General features: G+C 42.3%; 1 protein-coding gene across 1 annotated transcript in view; it reads left to right on the forward strand.

The window, feature by feature from the left end:
• Positions 1 to 14,425, forward strand: part of crb1 (crumbs cell polarity complex component 1) — a 57,451-nt gene extending 43,026 nt beyond the window's left edge. The window contains 2 exon segments of the mRNA XM_055164733.1: positions 12,390 to 12,690; positions 14,348 to 14,425. Coding sequence (XP_055020708.1) covers positions 12,390 to 12,659 — 270 coding nt within the window. The 3' untranslated portion in view covers positions 12,660 to 12,690; positions 14,348 to 14,425.
• Positions 14,426 to 15,607: the final 1,182 nt, after the last annotated feature.

Here is a 15,607-nt window from a genome sequence, read left to right on the forward strand (position 1 = left end):
TCTCAATATATCGAATCATAAGTTCCTTTGCTAAAATGCAGGTTTTGTAGAAGCAACCCCTTATGAACATAGAGAACTACATATCCCATGATTCATTTCAGTGCAGACAACATGAAGATATACGTTTTTTTTTTAACCGTACTATAGGTCGCGCTCAAAAGCCTCCAACCCCATCAAAAAACGACTGCGCGCCCACAATCCAGAGCGTCCTATACACGAATCCACTCGGGTGTCCCAGCATGACTTCAGTAAACTACAAAGCCGCACCACCCACAGAAAACACAAACACACACGGAGCAGACAGCGACCGCACAGCCAAACACACCCACAGAGGAATGGAGGAACGAACTGAAAAAGCGAGTGCAATGTGCCGCTTCTAGTCACAACTGAACAACTGAGTCACTGTGAACACGCCAACATTCCGTTGGTCCCAGACACACCCTCCCTACACGCCACAACTGAACAAAGCCCAGAGTCACCGTGAACGAACAAACAAACAAAACCACTCACCCATCACACTGTTGGGTTTCCTTTAAAGTCCAGTGCGGTTTATTTGTGAAAAAAGTTCAAAAATAGACCATTTAATGACACAGTACTTGAATTCTTGGGATTGTAATGGAAATATTCACATCAAAATCTTATCAAGGTATTTTAATCTAGAATTATATCAGCCTCTTCAAAATAAAACAATAAATATCGTACCGGGAGATTGTTTGACACACAAATCGAAATCATGATCAGAATTCAGTCAGTTGCGCAGCCTTACTGTGAAACACTCCAAAGCAATAACATCTTCATGGACACAAGCATTTGACGGACCCACCACCTGCAAAGTTACACAATGCATCTTTAATGTTTGGGTTTAAAATGACCACAGTATGGCATTAATCTGTCTACTATCTGTCTAACTTCCGGTGTTATTTATGGCCCAAAAATATCTTTAAAAAACATTCTTACTGTGAGTAGGGAGCTGTCGTTTAAGTCTCCATGGAGAGTCTTAAGTTTATAGCCAAACTGTGGAACATTCTAGGCTCCATGGAGACAAGCAGGTGACGGACCCTCCCCCGGACAAGTTACACAGTGCATCTTTAATACATCACTTGTGTGTTTGTTCATTTTGTGTCTTCTCTGCATCTTCTCTGTGTCCATTTTCCATTTTTATTTGTCTCTTAAATAAATCTGTCATCATATTTTGTTTGTGTTTTTTCTTTCACTTTACAAATGGAGACATATTCCTGCTTTCTGATTGGATGATTGGATAATAATCACCCAAACCAAGCATTAAATAATAATATAAACAAATAGGCCATAGTGTTGAGTGTTTTTGTAATGAAGAATAAATCAGCATTACAATTCTTATGAGTAAAGCTCGATCTTATATCTGAGAACACAGTTAAAACCAAAGTATGTAATGTTTTGCCCACCTCCCCCTCCCCTCGAAAATGAATGTGAGTGGGCTTGCATCTCCACAGACGTGTCTAGGAGGGCCTACTCTTTACTTGTTTCCTTGGAAATGCTGTTCCTTTGGCTCTAATATTCCACAGCATGGTATAAAACTTCTCTATCTAAATGTAAAATGTTAAACCAGAAGTATGGTTTTAATATTTTCCATGGAATTTTGGAGTTGACTTTCCACCCTGAGAAAGTTTTGTAATGTCACTTTAAGTCTTGTTTATGGAATTTCAAGTAAATATTACATGTAATTGCGTAAAATTCAGAATCCAGTGCCACGGTTTCTATATATATGCAGAAGGAAGAATATGACTCCTTTCAGTTTTCTAACCTCATGAATCACTTGTTCTTTCAGTTCTTCCTCTGACCTTTGGCTCCTCTCTGCTCTGGTCACACATGTTTGGCCTCGAAGTGACAGACTGGAGTTATCCACAAACGTGTCTCTTTATATAGACTCTTAATCCTCCTTAAGCTCAGGTAGTGTGCAGTAGATCCCAGAATATCCCACAATAAGCCTCGCACACACAGGTCCACAGGTGTGCGTTGCCATGGCGAGGGTGACGGGGCAGGTTTGGGATGTGACCTCAGCTGTTTGCGTTCAGTAAAACCACCACAGTCTGCACACAATCTTCACTTTTGTACGCTAAGGGTTAAAGACTTTCTTGTCCGAGGCTGATCTAGGGAGAAAAGCAGCGTCGGGACTGGTTAGTGCTTGGACGGGGGAACGCTGGGAATACAGCAAAACTGTTGTTGTGTCTGTAAGCAAGACACTTCATCCACACTGTCTAGAAAGAATGTGTGTGCGTGTGTGCTGGTGGTGTTCAGAGGGACTTATGGCACAGACTGGCAGCCTCTCTTCTGTCAGACTGTTCCAGGGCAGAGTATAAGTCCCTCTGGAGTATAAGTCGTATACTTTTTCTTCTTCATGCATAATGAAGAAGAAGAAATAAAGTTGCACTTTTTGGGGGAAATTTATTCTATAGAATCAGAGACCAGGAACTGACATTTCCTGTTGAAAGTCAAGTTGTAGTAATAACAATAGAAGAGAGAACAACAGACTGTTAATGTCACATATGAACAGTTCTTCAGATAAACTATAAACAACAGAACAGAACAAGTTTAACAAACTCTCCATCTCACTCCAAATCACTAAATCCATTCAATTCTTCATACTCGGTGTCACTTCTGAACAACTCCATGACCTCCAGAGGTAAACAGAGCGACGCAAACTCTTCTGTGTAGTTGTCATCAGACTCAGCATCAGTTCCAGTTAGAATTATTCGGGCCTTTCTGAATCCCGACAGGATGGTTTCAGTGTCACTGAAGTCCAGGCTTTGTCCATCCATCCAGTGACTCTAGGAAAGTTTCATGGTGCATCCTCCCAGTGTTACAAGTTTCTCTCTCAATCTAAACTTTCTTTCTGCTGCTCGATTTCCGTTTTCAACTGCAGATTTCACAACTTGCAGTTTGTAATCTGCAGAATATGGTTTTCTTTTAGGGGGCATTTGTGTTCAGTCTTCTCAGTCGTTTGTTAAGTTTGTTTAAATGTTAAATTGTTCAGTGATACAGAAGTAATGGTGCGATCGACTGACATGATACAGACAGAACAGAGGCTCTTTCTGCAGGAGACATGTGCAGTAGAGTGAAGTGACAGTGGTACAGGAGGAACAGGAGCAGCAGATACTCACACACAAGACTAGAACCTCTTGCTCCTTCAGTGTGAACATTAGTTGCACCGGAGATAAGTCACAGGAAACACCCAAACCAAGAAAAAAATTTGACTTACTGTCCAAAAAATACAGTATTTAGATCACCATGTTCCCTTATATTGTTTTCAAAATGCTATATTCACCTAAAACAACATATGAACATGTTATAAGTTCCAGTTTAGTTTTTGATGCTCTGAGTCTCCCCTCCATTTGCTCACTCATGCTAAGTCACCCCCCCCTTCAGAGCACTATCACAAAAAAACTCCTGCACATCACATCAGGTTTGTGAAGTTGTAGTGTATTGTTTGTATCATGTTTTTGTATATTTATAGAGAATTGCTGTGTGGGAGCATGGGTGATGTAGTTTTTTGGTCGAGCCTTGGACAGAATCTTACAGCTAACCATAAAAAGGGTTTGAATATGAACCAGGAGAGATCACTAAATTACTCAAACACGCATGGATGCCTCTCAAACCATTTCAGGTGTGTTTCTGATGAGGGAACAATGTTATTTAATGGTAGAAAGCTAAAAAAAAAAGACAATTTTGCATAATCCCCCCTCTAAATAGTTGTACGTGTTCTGTGAAACTATGAAACACCAAGAGTAGTGTCCAAAACCAACCTGAATAATGCATTAAATCACTTTGAAACACTGCCACTGCATCAGGTTTTCCCTTTAACAAATCTTTCTTTTATGACCCTTGGGGGCTTCTGTATTACGCCATTTAAAAACCAGCACAGTGGAATTTTGAATGAGAAGTAAAAATGTGTTATAAGAGATTGTACTTTTTTTTTTTTCTTAAATATAAAACGTGTCACGATTCCAAAAAAACCCAAATCTCTTGTCGCTGGCACACTTTACCATAGCATATACTGCACACTGAGCTCATTTTATTTGATAGCTATTCCTGTGTGCCGGCGTGAGGGGAGAAGTGGGCCTCCTCTGGGACCCTGACAGGTGCGGTGACAGGTGCAGTGACAGGAGCAGCGGCAGGAGCGCGGTGACAGCGGTAGTGCCTGTGGGGTGGAATAGTGCGCGTTCAGCAGGAGTCTTTGACAGGATCCTGTGAGGGCAGTTGTGTGAGGTTTGTGCTGACAGAGGAGAGCGAGTGGACGGGGAGGTGCAGACGTGCTGCTCACAAGCTCCACACGTAACGCCTCATAAATATGTTCATGGTTTAGGCTAAGATTCTCAAATGTTTAACCTGATCACCCTATGATAAAGGTTTATTGTGCAACCTTTCTGATTTGGAGCTGTATCAGAACAAGTAGAAGAGCACATAGACTAGTATACACCTATGGACTATTGTGACCAAGTTACAAGTCAGATCTGTGGAGAGGCGAGCCAATTCACAATAAGAATGCATGTTTTTTTTTTTCTGGCCTGATTCATCAGCCGGTTTTACTTCGTTTCACGTCGTAGAAACCGTCTGACCCTCGCAGTGTTAGGATTCGTTCGCTTGATGGTAGGCGGATACTTTTTATCATTTAAAGGGCCCATCTCATGCAGAATCAACTTTTCAGAGCTTTCTACCTTCTAAGAGTGATGTGTGGGCCTTGTATATGTCGCCCAAGTGGTTTTTACATCAATTCTGCATTTTTTTAAACAAATTGCAGCATATTTCTGCCACCCTCCCACGTGACAACGAACTAAAGCTGCTACAACAATGGCGCGGCAGATACACCTATGACGCTTTTGACGTAGCAGAAGGCGCTTTGGAGGGCGGAGCCTGTGCTTTCTCAGGGGGGATGAGCAATAGTCGGACTTTCATAGTTCCTGGTCTGTGATTTTCTCCAAGAAATCAGTAAGATTTCAGAACTATTGTGTAATTGATGTTCCAAAAGCCAAATTGTGTTTGTTTATGTGCAGAAGATACAATGTGAAAAGAGTTATTTTACATCAGATGGGCCTTTTAAACAATCGCTACTATTTGGTTGTGATGTATGTAATGCTCCTCTAACGGGGATAACTCCTATGTTAAGATTTTCCCAAATCCTGTAGGAAGAAGAACAATAACACCTTTCCCCTTGTTGAAATTCACCAAACATTCTCTTTGTTCCGACTTTAAATCCTCGATCTCAGGAATCGTTGACAACACTGAATATATGACTCTTCTCTGATTGGCTGGTGCCTGAACTTGCACTTCTGAGGTTTTTGCAAATTGTCTATTGTATTTTCATTCTTGACCTAGTTGCTGCTGAATACTTAAAGGTGCATTGTGTTACTTTTCTGGTAGAGGCGCCTTCAAATGCTTTTCTCCACTGAAATGTTCTGTTCTTTCTCTGGAATGTTCCACAGTATAGTATTAAGGCTTTTTATCTTCACTGGGACCAGACCAGACCAAGTTACAGGTCAGATCTGTGGAGAGGCAACCTCACTCTCAGTCAGAATGTTTGTTTTTCTAGGTATTTTTTAGCTGTAAAACCACCTGTAATTGAATAAATGTAAGGTAGATCTGGTCAATGTCACACTGTGGAACATTCCAGACAGAATAATGACATCTCTATAGAATCAAGAAGGCGATGGACCCTCAACCAAAAAGTTACACAGTGCAACCTTTAACATTCACACAAAATCTGACCATAATCTGATTTCTGGAGTAGTCTGATAGTTCACTGTGTTTTTTACCAGCAAAAAGGACAGACTAATGTGAAGGGGGAAATGGGTCAGTCCACTCAGTTCTAGCCTGATTCATCACCCGGTTTTACTTCATTTCACTTTGTAGAAACCGTGTGACCTTTGTGATTTTCATTTAACCAATTGCTGCTATTTGGTTGTGATGTATATAATGCACTTCCAGGGTTTTTGCAAACCGTCCAGTGTATTTTGATTCCTGACCTTGCTGGAGAGAAATGAAATTGAGAGGAGGCACTAGCTGGCACCAGCCTGGCCACCTCACTTCACCCCATGAGTTAAACCCTACTTTGTCAAATTTTGATGAAACTTGGTATTTACGTAAATCATACAAAAGCCAAAATGTTCAATATTTAGTTTGATCGGACCAACGGTTTCCAAGATAATGCAATTTTAGTTTTTTGAGATTATATCAGCTTGGACTCTTTGTGTAAGTGTACAGCCGTATACACTGAAACGATATTAGACATCTCTTAAGAAAGAGGTAAGTCAACTTCGAGGTAAATCTGTGTGAAAATAAAAAAAGAAAACCCCTCCAGATTTTTTTTTTTTTTTGTCGTCGACATACAGGGCTACATTTTTTTCTGTTGGTGTCATTGAGGTCGGGCGTGTCCCTTATTGTCAATTTCAAGGTCAAAATATAGGTCAAAAGGTCATTCATCTCAAAAGTACTCACATTCAATAAATGAGATTTGGATTTCTTACAATTTCCTCTTTCCAGAGATGCCTTGGTTTTTGATATTGGACCAGTAGTTGCTGAGTAAATGCAATTTGAAATTCACTGACCACACAAAAAAGTGAAAAAATGAAATTGTGATGTCTCAACAACCGTTACTTCGATCATGTTAAAATTTGAGATTTTGGCTTTCTTGGCTATGACTTACCCATACATCAGTTTCATCTTTGCAAGTGGACAATGTGAGGGTTCAAACTGATTTTTGGGGGGGTGAATTGAGGTGGAATGACCCAAATGAAAAAGATGTAAAATGTGCTTTTTTTTTTATACTTCAAACCATAGACTGTTTATATAAATGAACACAGCTAATGCAGGAGCCGCCATGTTCTAAATAGGAAGTGAGCATGGGCTTGAAGCAGCTCCATCAACTCTGGCTCTAATTCACTTTCCACTAAAAATCTATCCTCTCTCTCTGTACCTGCTGCTGTGAGCCTCTGCATTTTGATCTTTAAATGTTTGTATTAACTCGCTCTACATGATCCTGGTGTATATTTTGCAATTTTGTCCATAAACCAAGATATAAACATTAATAACCAACCAATCAGGCGCCTTTTTTCCTCAGTCACTCCTGCTAGCATCAGAAACAGATTTGTTTGTCAGCGCTGCTAAATCAACAACCTCGCTCCTGATTGGCTTTTTCTTTGGCTGCTATGGAACACTCACTCAAAATTCCAAATATTGAATTTCTCTCCAAATTCGCCACTCTAGTTGCAAGCGTTGATGAGCTTCATTTGACTGGAACCAAGGGCTGTGGGTGACGTCAGACTCACATAGTCCACTTCTGTATACAGTCTGTGATCTAAACTGATTACTCAAGTAGGAATTTCACCAAATACTTGTACTTGAGATTTTACTACTTTTCACAACTTTTGACTTTTCCTGGAGGAATATTAGTTGAATACATAGACTCAAGAAGTGGACTAAGTGAGTGCGATGTCATCCATGTAAGAGAATTGAAGTAATTTATCCTCCATGTACATCTCTCAGTTTAACATTGAGTCACAGAAGTTATATTGACACCATCATCTTCTCTTGGCACACCATTGGCACCGTTATCTATATTGTGGCATATTTCAGTCTAACTGGTGCCTACTGGTCTTCATAGTCTCACCACACTTGTTTTATAAAGCTCCTTCTTTGGAAGCAGAGTCCAGGAGCGTGAACACTCAAAGATCAAACTATGTTGTCTTTTGAAATCACACTATGTTGACATTCCTAGTCCCCCTGGCCTATATTATTGATGGGAAATAAACTTCTCCTGTTTAAGACGTCCAGTTGGTCTCCAGCCTTTTACTTCCACCATTTTTGGACAAGCTGAAAACTTCTACAACAACCCACAGTGTTCAGCTCCAGTCAAATGAAGCTCACAGACTCCGGCAGAAATCTGGAGTTCCATATTAGAAATAGGAATTGTGTAGGAACAGAAAAAACAGCAGAGGTTACAGAGACAAAGGGGAAGTTTTTTCAACATAAAAGTGAATTGTAGCCGGAAAAGCCCCCATGCTTATTTCCTGTTTGGAATTTGGCGGCGGCTAGCAGGTTAGCTCTGTCCATTTACATATACAGTCTATGCTTTGGCTACTTTAGCACCTCTGGATATTATTCAGCCAACTCAGAGTCTGGTGAAAAAGGAGCAGCCCAGTGAAAGTGCCCTGTCAGCAGCACACATCACACTATCTGCTTCATCCTATGAGGGCAGTGTGTGTGTGTGTGTGTGTGTGTGTGCGTGTGTGCGTGTGTGTGTGTGCGCTGATAGAACAGGGGGTGCGGGTTTGGTCACTACACCACAGACACTTCCTCTCGTGTGGGACAGAGATGGAGATTCGTAGCTCCGGGCGCATGGGGTTAGCATTATCCTGGCTGCTCCTGTCAGCTCCCTGCTCCGCTCTGACAGGTAAGCACTTTCACCTGTCAACAAAGAGAGACAGAGAGAAGAGACCGGTGCGTAAAGTTATTCAGGCCCCTGGATACGGAGCGGCCGCTGTATTCTGATTGTGTTTCTGGAGAGTTTAAGTTTGCTGACTGTTGAGACGAGCTCAGACGAGAGACAAGAGGAGGAGGAGGAGGTGGAGGAGGAGAGGATACTGACTTACTTTGGGTGTCTTCAGGTAGGGATGCAGAAATTGGGGGAAAAAATTGCAATATATGTTTAAAAAGTAGTATTCAGTTGTAAAGACGTCCAGGAGCATTCACAGGTGAGAGAAGAATCTGAACTGATCAACTGATACAAGAATCTCCAAACCTTGTGAAAACAAAAACACAGTTTTTTCCATTAAAGGATATTTATTTAAAGGCTCCTATATGGAAGTACAGATGTGCCTGAAGTTAATTAGAATATTTGGTAACACTTTATAATAACTACACCTTATTTAGCCTTAATAAAGCATGAACAAAGACTTAATTAATAATGATTCACGCTTAGTAACTACTTCATTACTACCTGAATTAGCACTTAACTTGCATTTAACTCACCTGTGCTGTAAATAGTTACTCAATACTTCTTAATTACTCATGAACTAACCAAATGCATATTTAAGTACACATTTGAGCATTTATTAATCATTAGTAAGTTATGAGAGAATGATTTACTAATAATACAATACAATGATCATTCAGGCAGCTGTTATCTGTTAGTTAAGTCTTTCTGAGAGTTTTTCTAAAGTGAAGACTAATTATGTTTTATTAAACATTTGTTAAGGTTGGTCAAATTCCAGAGAAACAATAATGCATTACTAGTAAATCATTCTCGCATGGTTTACTAATCATTAATAAATGCACAAATTTGTACTTAAATATACATTTACAAATGCACACAAAAATGGTTAGTTCATTAGTAATTAAGAAAGAAATACTTATGAGTAACTATTTACAGCACAGGTGAATTAAGTGCAAGTTAAGTGTTAATTCAGGTAGTAATTAAGTAGATACTAAGTGTGAATCATTATTAATTAAGTCTTTGTTCATGCTTTATTTAGGGCTAAATAAGGTGTAGTTATTATAAAGTGTTACCGAATATTTCATCATCAATGAAATAACTTGAATAAAAAAATTTAAAATTTATTTATTTAAAAATGTATCACAGTTATTTCATTCATCATGAAATATTCTAATTCAAAACTTCTGGCACATCTATACTTTCATACTCCTGCCTCCTAAAGCAGCGGTCTCCAACCTTTTTCCTCCTGTGAGCTACTTTTACGAAACAAAAATGCCACGCAGAGCTACTAGTTTCAGTGGTCACAAAAAAAATTCTGTGAATAGAAGAGCCACGGCGAGCCTTAGATGAGGTACAGGTAGATGCCTATAAAACATCAACCATTCTCCATTTATTAGTGCACAAAGTCAGGCATCAAAATGACACATGTACAATGGTAAAAGGCATTTAATCAATCCAATTTGACTTATTCAGCACAGACGTATAATTCAGAAATCCCTTGATGAGCTGCTTGAAAGGGGTGGAGAGTTACTGGTAACTCCTGAGCTGCAGGTTGGAGACATTGAAATTATGATTATTATTATTGTTTGGAGACAAGCAGGTGTCTATAAAAGGACAGTATATTTAGTTTAGTGCTGCAGTGAGCCTCCTCATTTTGGTCTTAAAATGTTTTTATAAACCCGCTCTACAGGATCTTGGGGTTTTTATTTCACCATTTTGTCCGTTTATAAATTCCTGCTCCAAATTCGTGAGCTTCATTCTTTGTTAAGCTTCAGGGTGATGTCCACTTCTTTTTACAGTCTGTGGTCTCTACAATTGCAGAATTTGATAATTGTAACCATTTATACAGCCCTAATTTCAACATGTTTCCTCATTTTGCTTCATGAAGCTGCACAATCATCACGATCAAAACCAAATCACAATTGAATAGTTTCTGTGAATCTGAAAACAAATGTCAAATCAAACTTATACTTTGCAAAATTAGTCTTTAAAAAAAAAATCATACAGATCTATTGTTCAACATGTAAAAATTCGTGCAGTGGACAGGTTGAGAAAAGCATGAATCTGTACTGTGAGTGGGCTCGCCTCTCCACAGATCTTGACCTGGCGTCCCCTGTGTGTGGAGGCTCTAGTTTGATCAGGTTAGCCGTGTGTATTTGTGAGTTGTTTACAGTGTTGTGGTGTTTCAGCCTCTGTGAACATGACGACCATCAGACCCCTCCCCACTGTGGACGTAAGTGTAACACTGTGTGTGTGTGTGTGTGTGTGTGTGTATGTGTGTGTGTGTGTGTGTGTGTGTGTAGGGGGGTGTGTGTGTAGGGGTGTGTGTGAGTTGTTTCTCTTTTGGGGAACAAAAATCAGACCCCAGTAAAGAATATTCTCTGCAGCAAGTTTTACAGTTATGATATGGGTTAATTTAAGCTCTTCTAGATTCTTCTTGGTGCTCCTTGGTGCTTCTTGGTGCTCCATGGTGCTTCTTGGTGCTCCTCGGTTATTTTTGTTGCTTTTTGTGCTTCTTGGTGCTTCTCGGTGCTCCTTGGTGTTCCTTAGTTCTTCTTGGTGCTTCTTGGTGCTTCTAGATGCTTCTTGGTGGTCCTTGGTGCCTCTTGGTTCTTTTTGGTGCTTCTTGGTGCTCCTTGGTGCTCCTTGGTACTTCTTGGTGCTCCATGGTGCTTCTTGGTGCTTCTTGGTGCTTCTTGGTGCTTCTTGGTGCTCCTTGGTGCTCCTTGGTGCTTCTTGGTGCTTCTTGGTGCTTCTTGGTGCTTCTTGGTGCTTCTTGGTGGTTCTTGGTGCTTCTTGGTGCTTCTTGATGCTCCTTAGTTCTTCTTGATGTTTCTTGGTGTTTAAAAAAAGTACAATGCAATATGACAATGACAAATGTCCACAATATCCCCTCTTCCCTACACTATTTGGGGCTCACACCATTTTCAGTGCTGTCTGATTGTTCAGGAAGTGAAAAAAGTAGTGCACTCATAATTCCCTGTAATGCACCTTCAAAGGTAATGTCCAGCGCTGGTCACTAGGGGTCACTGTAGATCACAATGCACTGCAAGAGTCAGAAAAACACCAGCACACAGACAGCTGTTTAACTAGACTCAACACTTGTGAATGAAGCAGATAAAAGTGCAGGTTTATGACACTGGAGATGCTCATTCTGAATAAAACACTCTTAAATAAAATGTTATGGCAGAAAGGTGCGAGTGCTGGCCCTTACCTCAGCGAGAGAAAAGACATTCGAGTCATGTGACCTGAATGGAGTGAGCTGACGGTCTGAATCTCTTGGGCAGGTCTGTGTAGTGAGTGAGGAGTCAGGGGCTGGGTGGACATTTGGACACAGACATTATCATTATTTGTTAATTATTTGTCCGTCACCTACTTGTTTCTATGGAGATGTCATTGCTCTGCCTGGAATATTCCACAGTGTGACATTAAACAGTTGTGTCTTACATTTATTCAATTACAGGTGGTTTTATAGCTCAAAAATACCTAGAAAAACAAACATTCACTGTGAGTAAGTTTGCCTCTTCACAGATCTGACCTGTAACATGGGTTGGTTTGGTCTCCATAAAGACATTCCAGACAAAGCAATAACATCTCCATGGAGAAAAGCATTTGACGTACCCTTCACCAGAAAAGTTATGTACCTTCAAGGAGTAGGTTTAAATATTTTACATATACATTTTGTGGCTGTAGGTTTTTTTTTGTTGACTCATTTTGCTTTGGTAATAAAATAAGTCCTTGGTTCGTTTACAGTGACAGAGAAAATTTTGAACTTTGTTAGACTAAGTAATTACAGAGATATGATCCATAAACCAGGTCAACCAATCTGCACTCTGACAGTTACACAGAAATCCAGCCCAGAAAAGTGCACTGTCTGCAGCTCTGTTTACGATAAATGTTGACATGATTGTGTGCCCCACAGAAGAGCGTCGCGTCGTACAGTTCTCGCGTGGCCGCCGTGTTGGTACCATGTCTGGTTGCCATGACGATCGCGCTGCTGTTGTTGTTGGCGATGGGTGTGGCCAAACTGAAAGAGAAGCGGCGCACGGAAGGAGACTACAGACCCAGGCAGCTGGACCCCCAGGGGGCCCGCGAGCCGCCCGTTGAACTGCACGTCCCCTCCTTGAGCAGTATGGCCGCCCACTCGTCCTCCCTGAGCAGAATGGTGGCGAGCGCGGAGAGGCTGGTGTAGACAGGGACAGGCCCGCGTTCAGGATCAGAAGGTTCTTATTTTGTTTTATTAGAAGTGTCTACTGTAAAATACCAAATAAAACCCCGGGCGTTTATTTGTTTCAAACACTTGACAGACCAGGCATTTCTTTGAAACCAGGCGATTAATTCCTTCCTCACAAACTAAATTTACAATCTCAAATTCTTGTAACCAGTATGACTATAATTAACAGTTTTTCTGGCACGCCTTAGAGGAGGTATCGATGTTATATAATGGCCTGGCGACTACTTTTCCTACCTTGTCAGCAGAGTTCTTGCAGCCTCGTCCCCTGCCTTCCCTCACCCCTTTGCTACAACTTTCCTCTTACACCACAGCAGCTCTGATGACATCACTGCTTCCTCCTCATTGCAAACTGAAGTAATGTTACCAAAACCAAAACTCCTAAAACCTGCTTCCATTTCCTGCCTGCTGTGTTGCTCCATCTTTCTTTTTCACGTCACTGCGAAATAGAGATTTCACAGCAGCGTCGTCTGTTCCTCCACTTTTTCAGTGAAGCTGAGGCTGATCGGAGCAGAGAACAGAGCCTGTCCATTCAGTCACATGACCAGTCTGGTGTGGGCAGGACTGACCTGAAGTCAAACTGCTCCTGTCGCTGTAAACATCAGACTCTCTGTGTGTCGCTGCACTAATCATTAGATCTTGGTTAAATAAAGCACAAAAAACAGGAAATGGGAGTTTGAGCAGCTCCTCCTCAGCAGCAGACACGACCACTGCTGGAGGTGTCGCCGTAGACTCAGTGTTTATTTTAACTGCTGATTATTCATTATCAATCAGTTATTATTATTATCAAAATAAACACCTGCACTCGACGTTTAAAGGTGACCCAGTGGTTAATTGAAACTGGGCTATTATTTGGTATTTTACGGTAATTTTAATGGCAATGCAGGAGATGTATTTTTTACCATTTGAACAGAAGCTGTCCATGGAAATACTGAATTTTGTCATAGACAGAGTATGCAAAATTTACTTTTTGAACTTTCTACTGTGTTATAATGTTGGTCCCTCATCAAAAACCTGCCTGAAGAGGTTTTACATGTCATCCATGCATGTTTAAGCAATTTAGTGATCTCTCCTGGACTCTATTCAAACTTTCTTTATGCTTAGCTGAAAGATTCTGTATAAAGCTCCGGCCCCAAGCCTACATCAAACATGCTCCCACACAACAACTCTCCATAAATATAGAAAAACATGACACAAAACTGCACACAACAACTTTACAAACCTGATGTGATGTGCAGGAGTTTCATTACCAAGATGCACGCTGATTTTATTTTGTGTTTTTTTTAACACATTAACACAAACTTTACTGAAAACTGAAGTGTCCTTCTGTGAAGTTTTCCTTGTGTTTATGAAGTTTAATGTTGTCAGCAACATCCAGCTGCAGTTCTCTGTCCACTGCCTGAGCACCGACAAACCTCACAGACTTTACATCAGAGCAGAAATGATTGAGCTGACGTCCCTCTGACTGATCCTGAGTGTTTCTGTAGTGTGTGTCTGAAACAGAAGATCTTCTCGTTCAACAGGAGTCTGGTTTCACAGTGACATCCACAATTCCACTGTTTCCTGCAATTTTATCTGATCCTCTCTCCCCTCTCTCTCCCCTCCTCTCCCTCCCTCTCCCTTCCTCTTCCTCCCTCTTCCTCCTCCAGCTCACCTCTCAGGGCCTGTCCTCCACCCTGCTTCTCTCCATCAGTCTGCTCTCTGTGCTTCTGCTGCTCCTTCTCGTCCTCACCTCCGTCGGCCTGGTGGCGGCGCTCAACCGCAGGGCCACCCACGGCACCTACAGCCCCAGCAGACAGGAGAAGGAGGGCTCACGGGTGGAGCTGTGGAATATCACCCAACCCCCACCCACGGAGAGACTCATCTGACCCCACCCAACACCCACCCAGAGAGAGACTGTTCTGACCCCACCCAACCCCCATCGAGCACCCACCCACCACCCACGGAGAGACTCATCTGACCCGACCCAACCCCCACCAGAGAGAGACTGTTCTGACCCGACCGAACACCTACCCACCACACACAGAGAGACTCATCTGAGCACCCATTGAGTACTCACCCACCCACCACCCACAGAGACTAATCTGACCCCACCCAACACCCACCAAGCACCCACCCACCCACAGAGAGAAATCTGACCCCACCCAACACCCACTGAGCACCCACTCACCACCCACAGAGACTAATCTGACCCCACCAAAACACCCACCCAACCCCCACCCACGGAGAGACTCATCTGCCCTCACCAACACCCGCAGAGCACCCACCCACCACCCACAGAGAGACTCATCTGTCTCCATCCAACCCCCACTCACGGAGAGAGACTCATCTGACCCCACCCACCAGTCACAGAGCACCCACCCACCACCCATGGAGAAACTCATCTGACCCCACCCACGGAGAGAGACTCATCTGAGGACCCACCGAGCACCCACCCACCACCCACAGAGAGACTCATCTGAGCACCCATTGAGTACTCACCCACCCACCACCCACGAAGAGAGACTCATCTGAGGACCCACCGAGGACCCACCCACCACCCACAAAGAGAGACTCATCTGAGCCCACCCAACACCCACCGAGCACCCACCCACCACCCACAGAGACTAATCTGACCTCACCAAACACCCACCCAACCAACCTCCACTCATGGAGACTGATCTGAGCAGCCACCGAGCACCCACCCAACCTCCAACCAGAGAGACTCAGCTGACCTCACCCAACTCATCTAAGAGCACCCACCCAACCTCCACCATACCAGCGTTAGAAGCAGGTTTGACTGACAGTACCTTTAACATCCTCGCTCCTGATTGGCTCATTGGTTGGGAGCCTGGATTTCCAAACGTGGTCCCAGGTTTACAGAATCGCTTCTATATCTCCTGGCCTCAGTGAGCTTTGTTTGTCTGGAG

The sequence above is a fragment of the Boleophthalmus pectinirostris genome, unplaced genomic scaffold (assembly GCF_026225935.1).
Source record: "Boleophthalmus pectinirostris isolate CB_2022bp ecotype Guang Dong unplaced genomic scaffold, ASM2622593v1 HiC_scaffold_7, whole genome shotgun sequence".
Classification (NCBI taxonomy): Eukaryota; Metazoa; Chordata; class Actinopteri; order Gobiiformes; family Gobiidae; genus Boleophthalmus; species Boleophthalmus pectinirostris.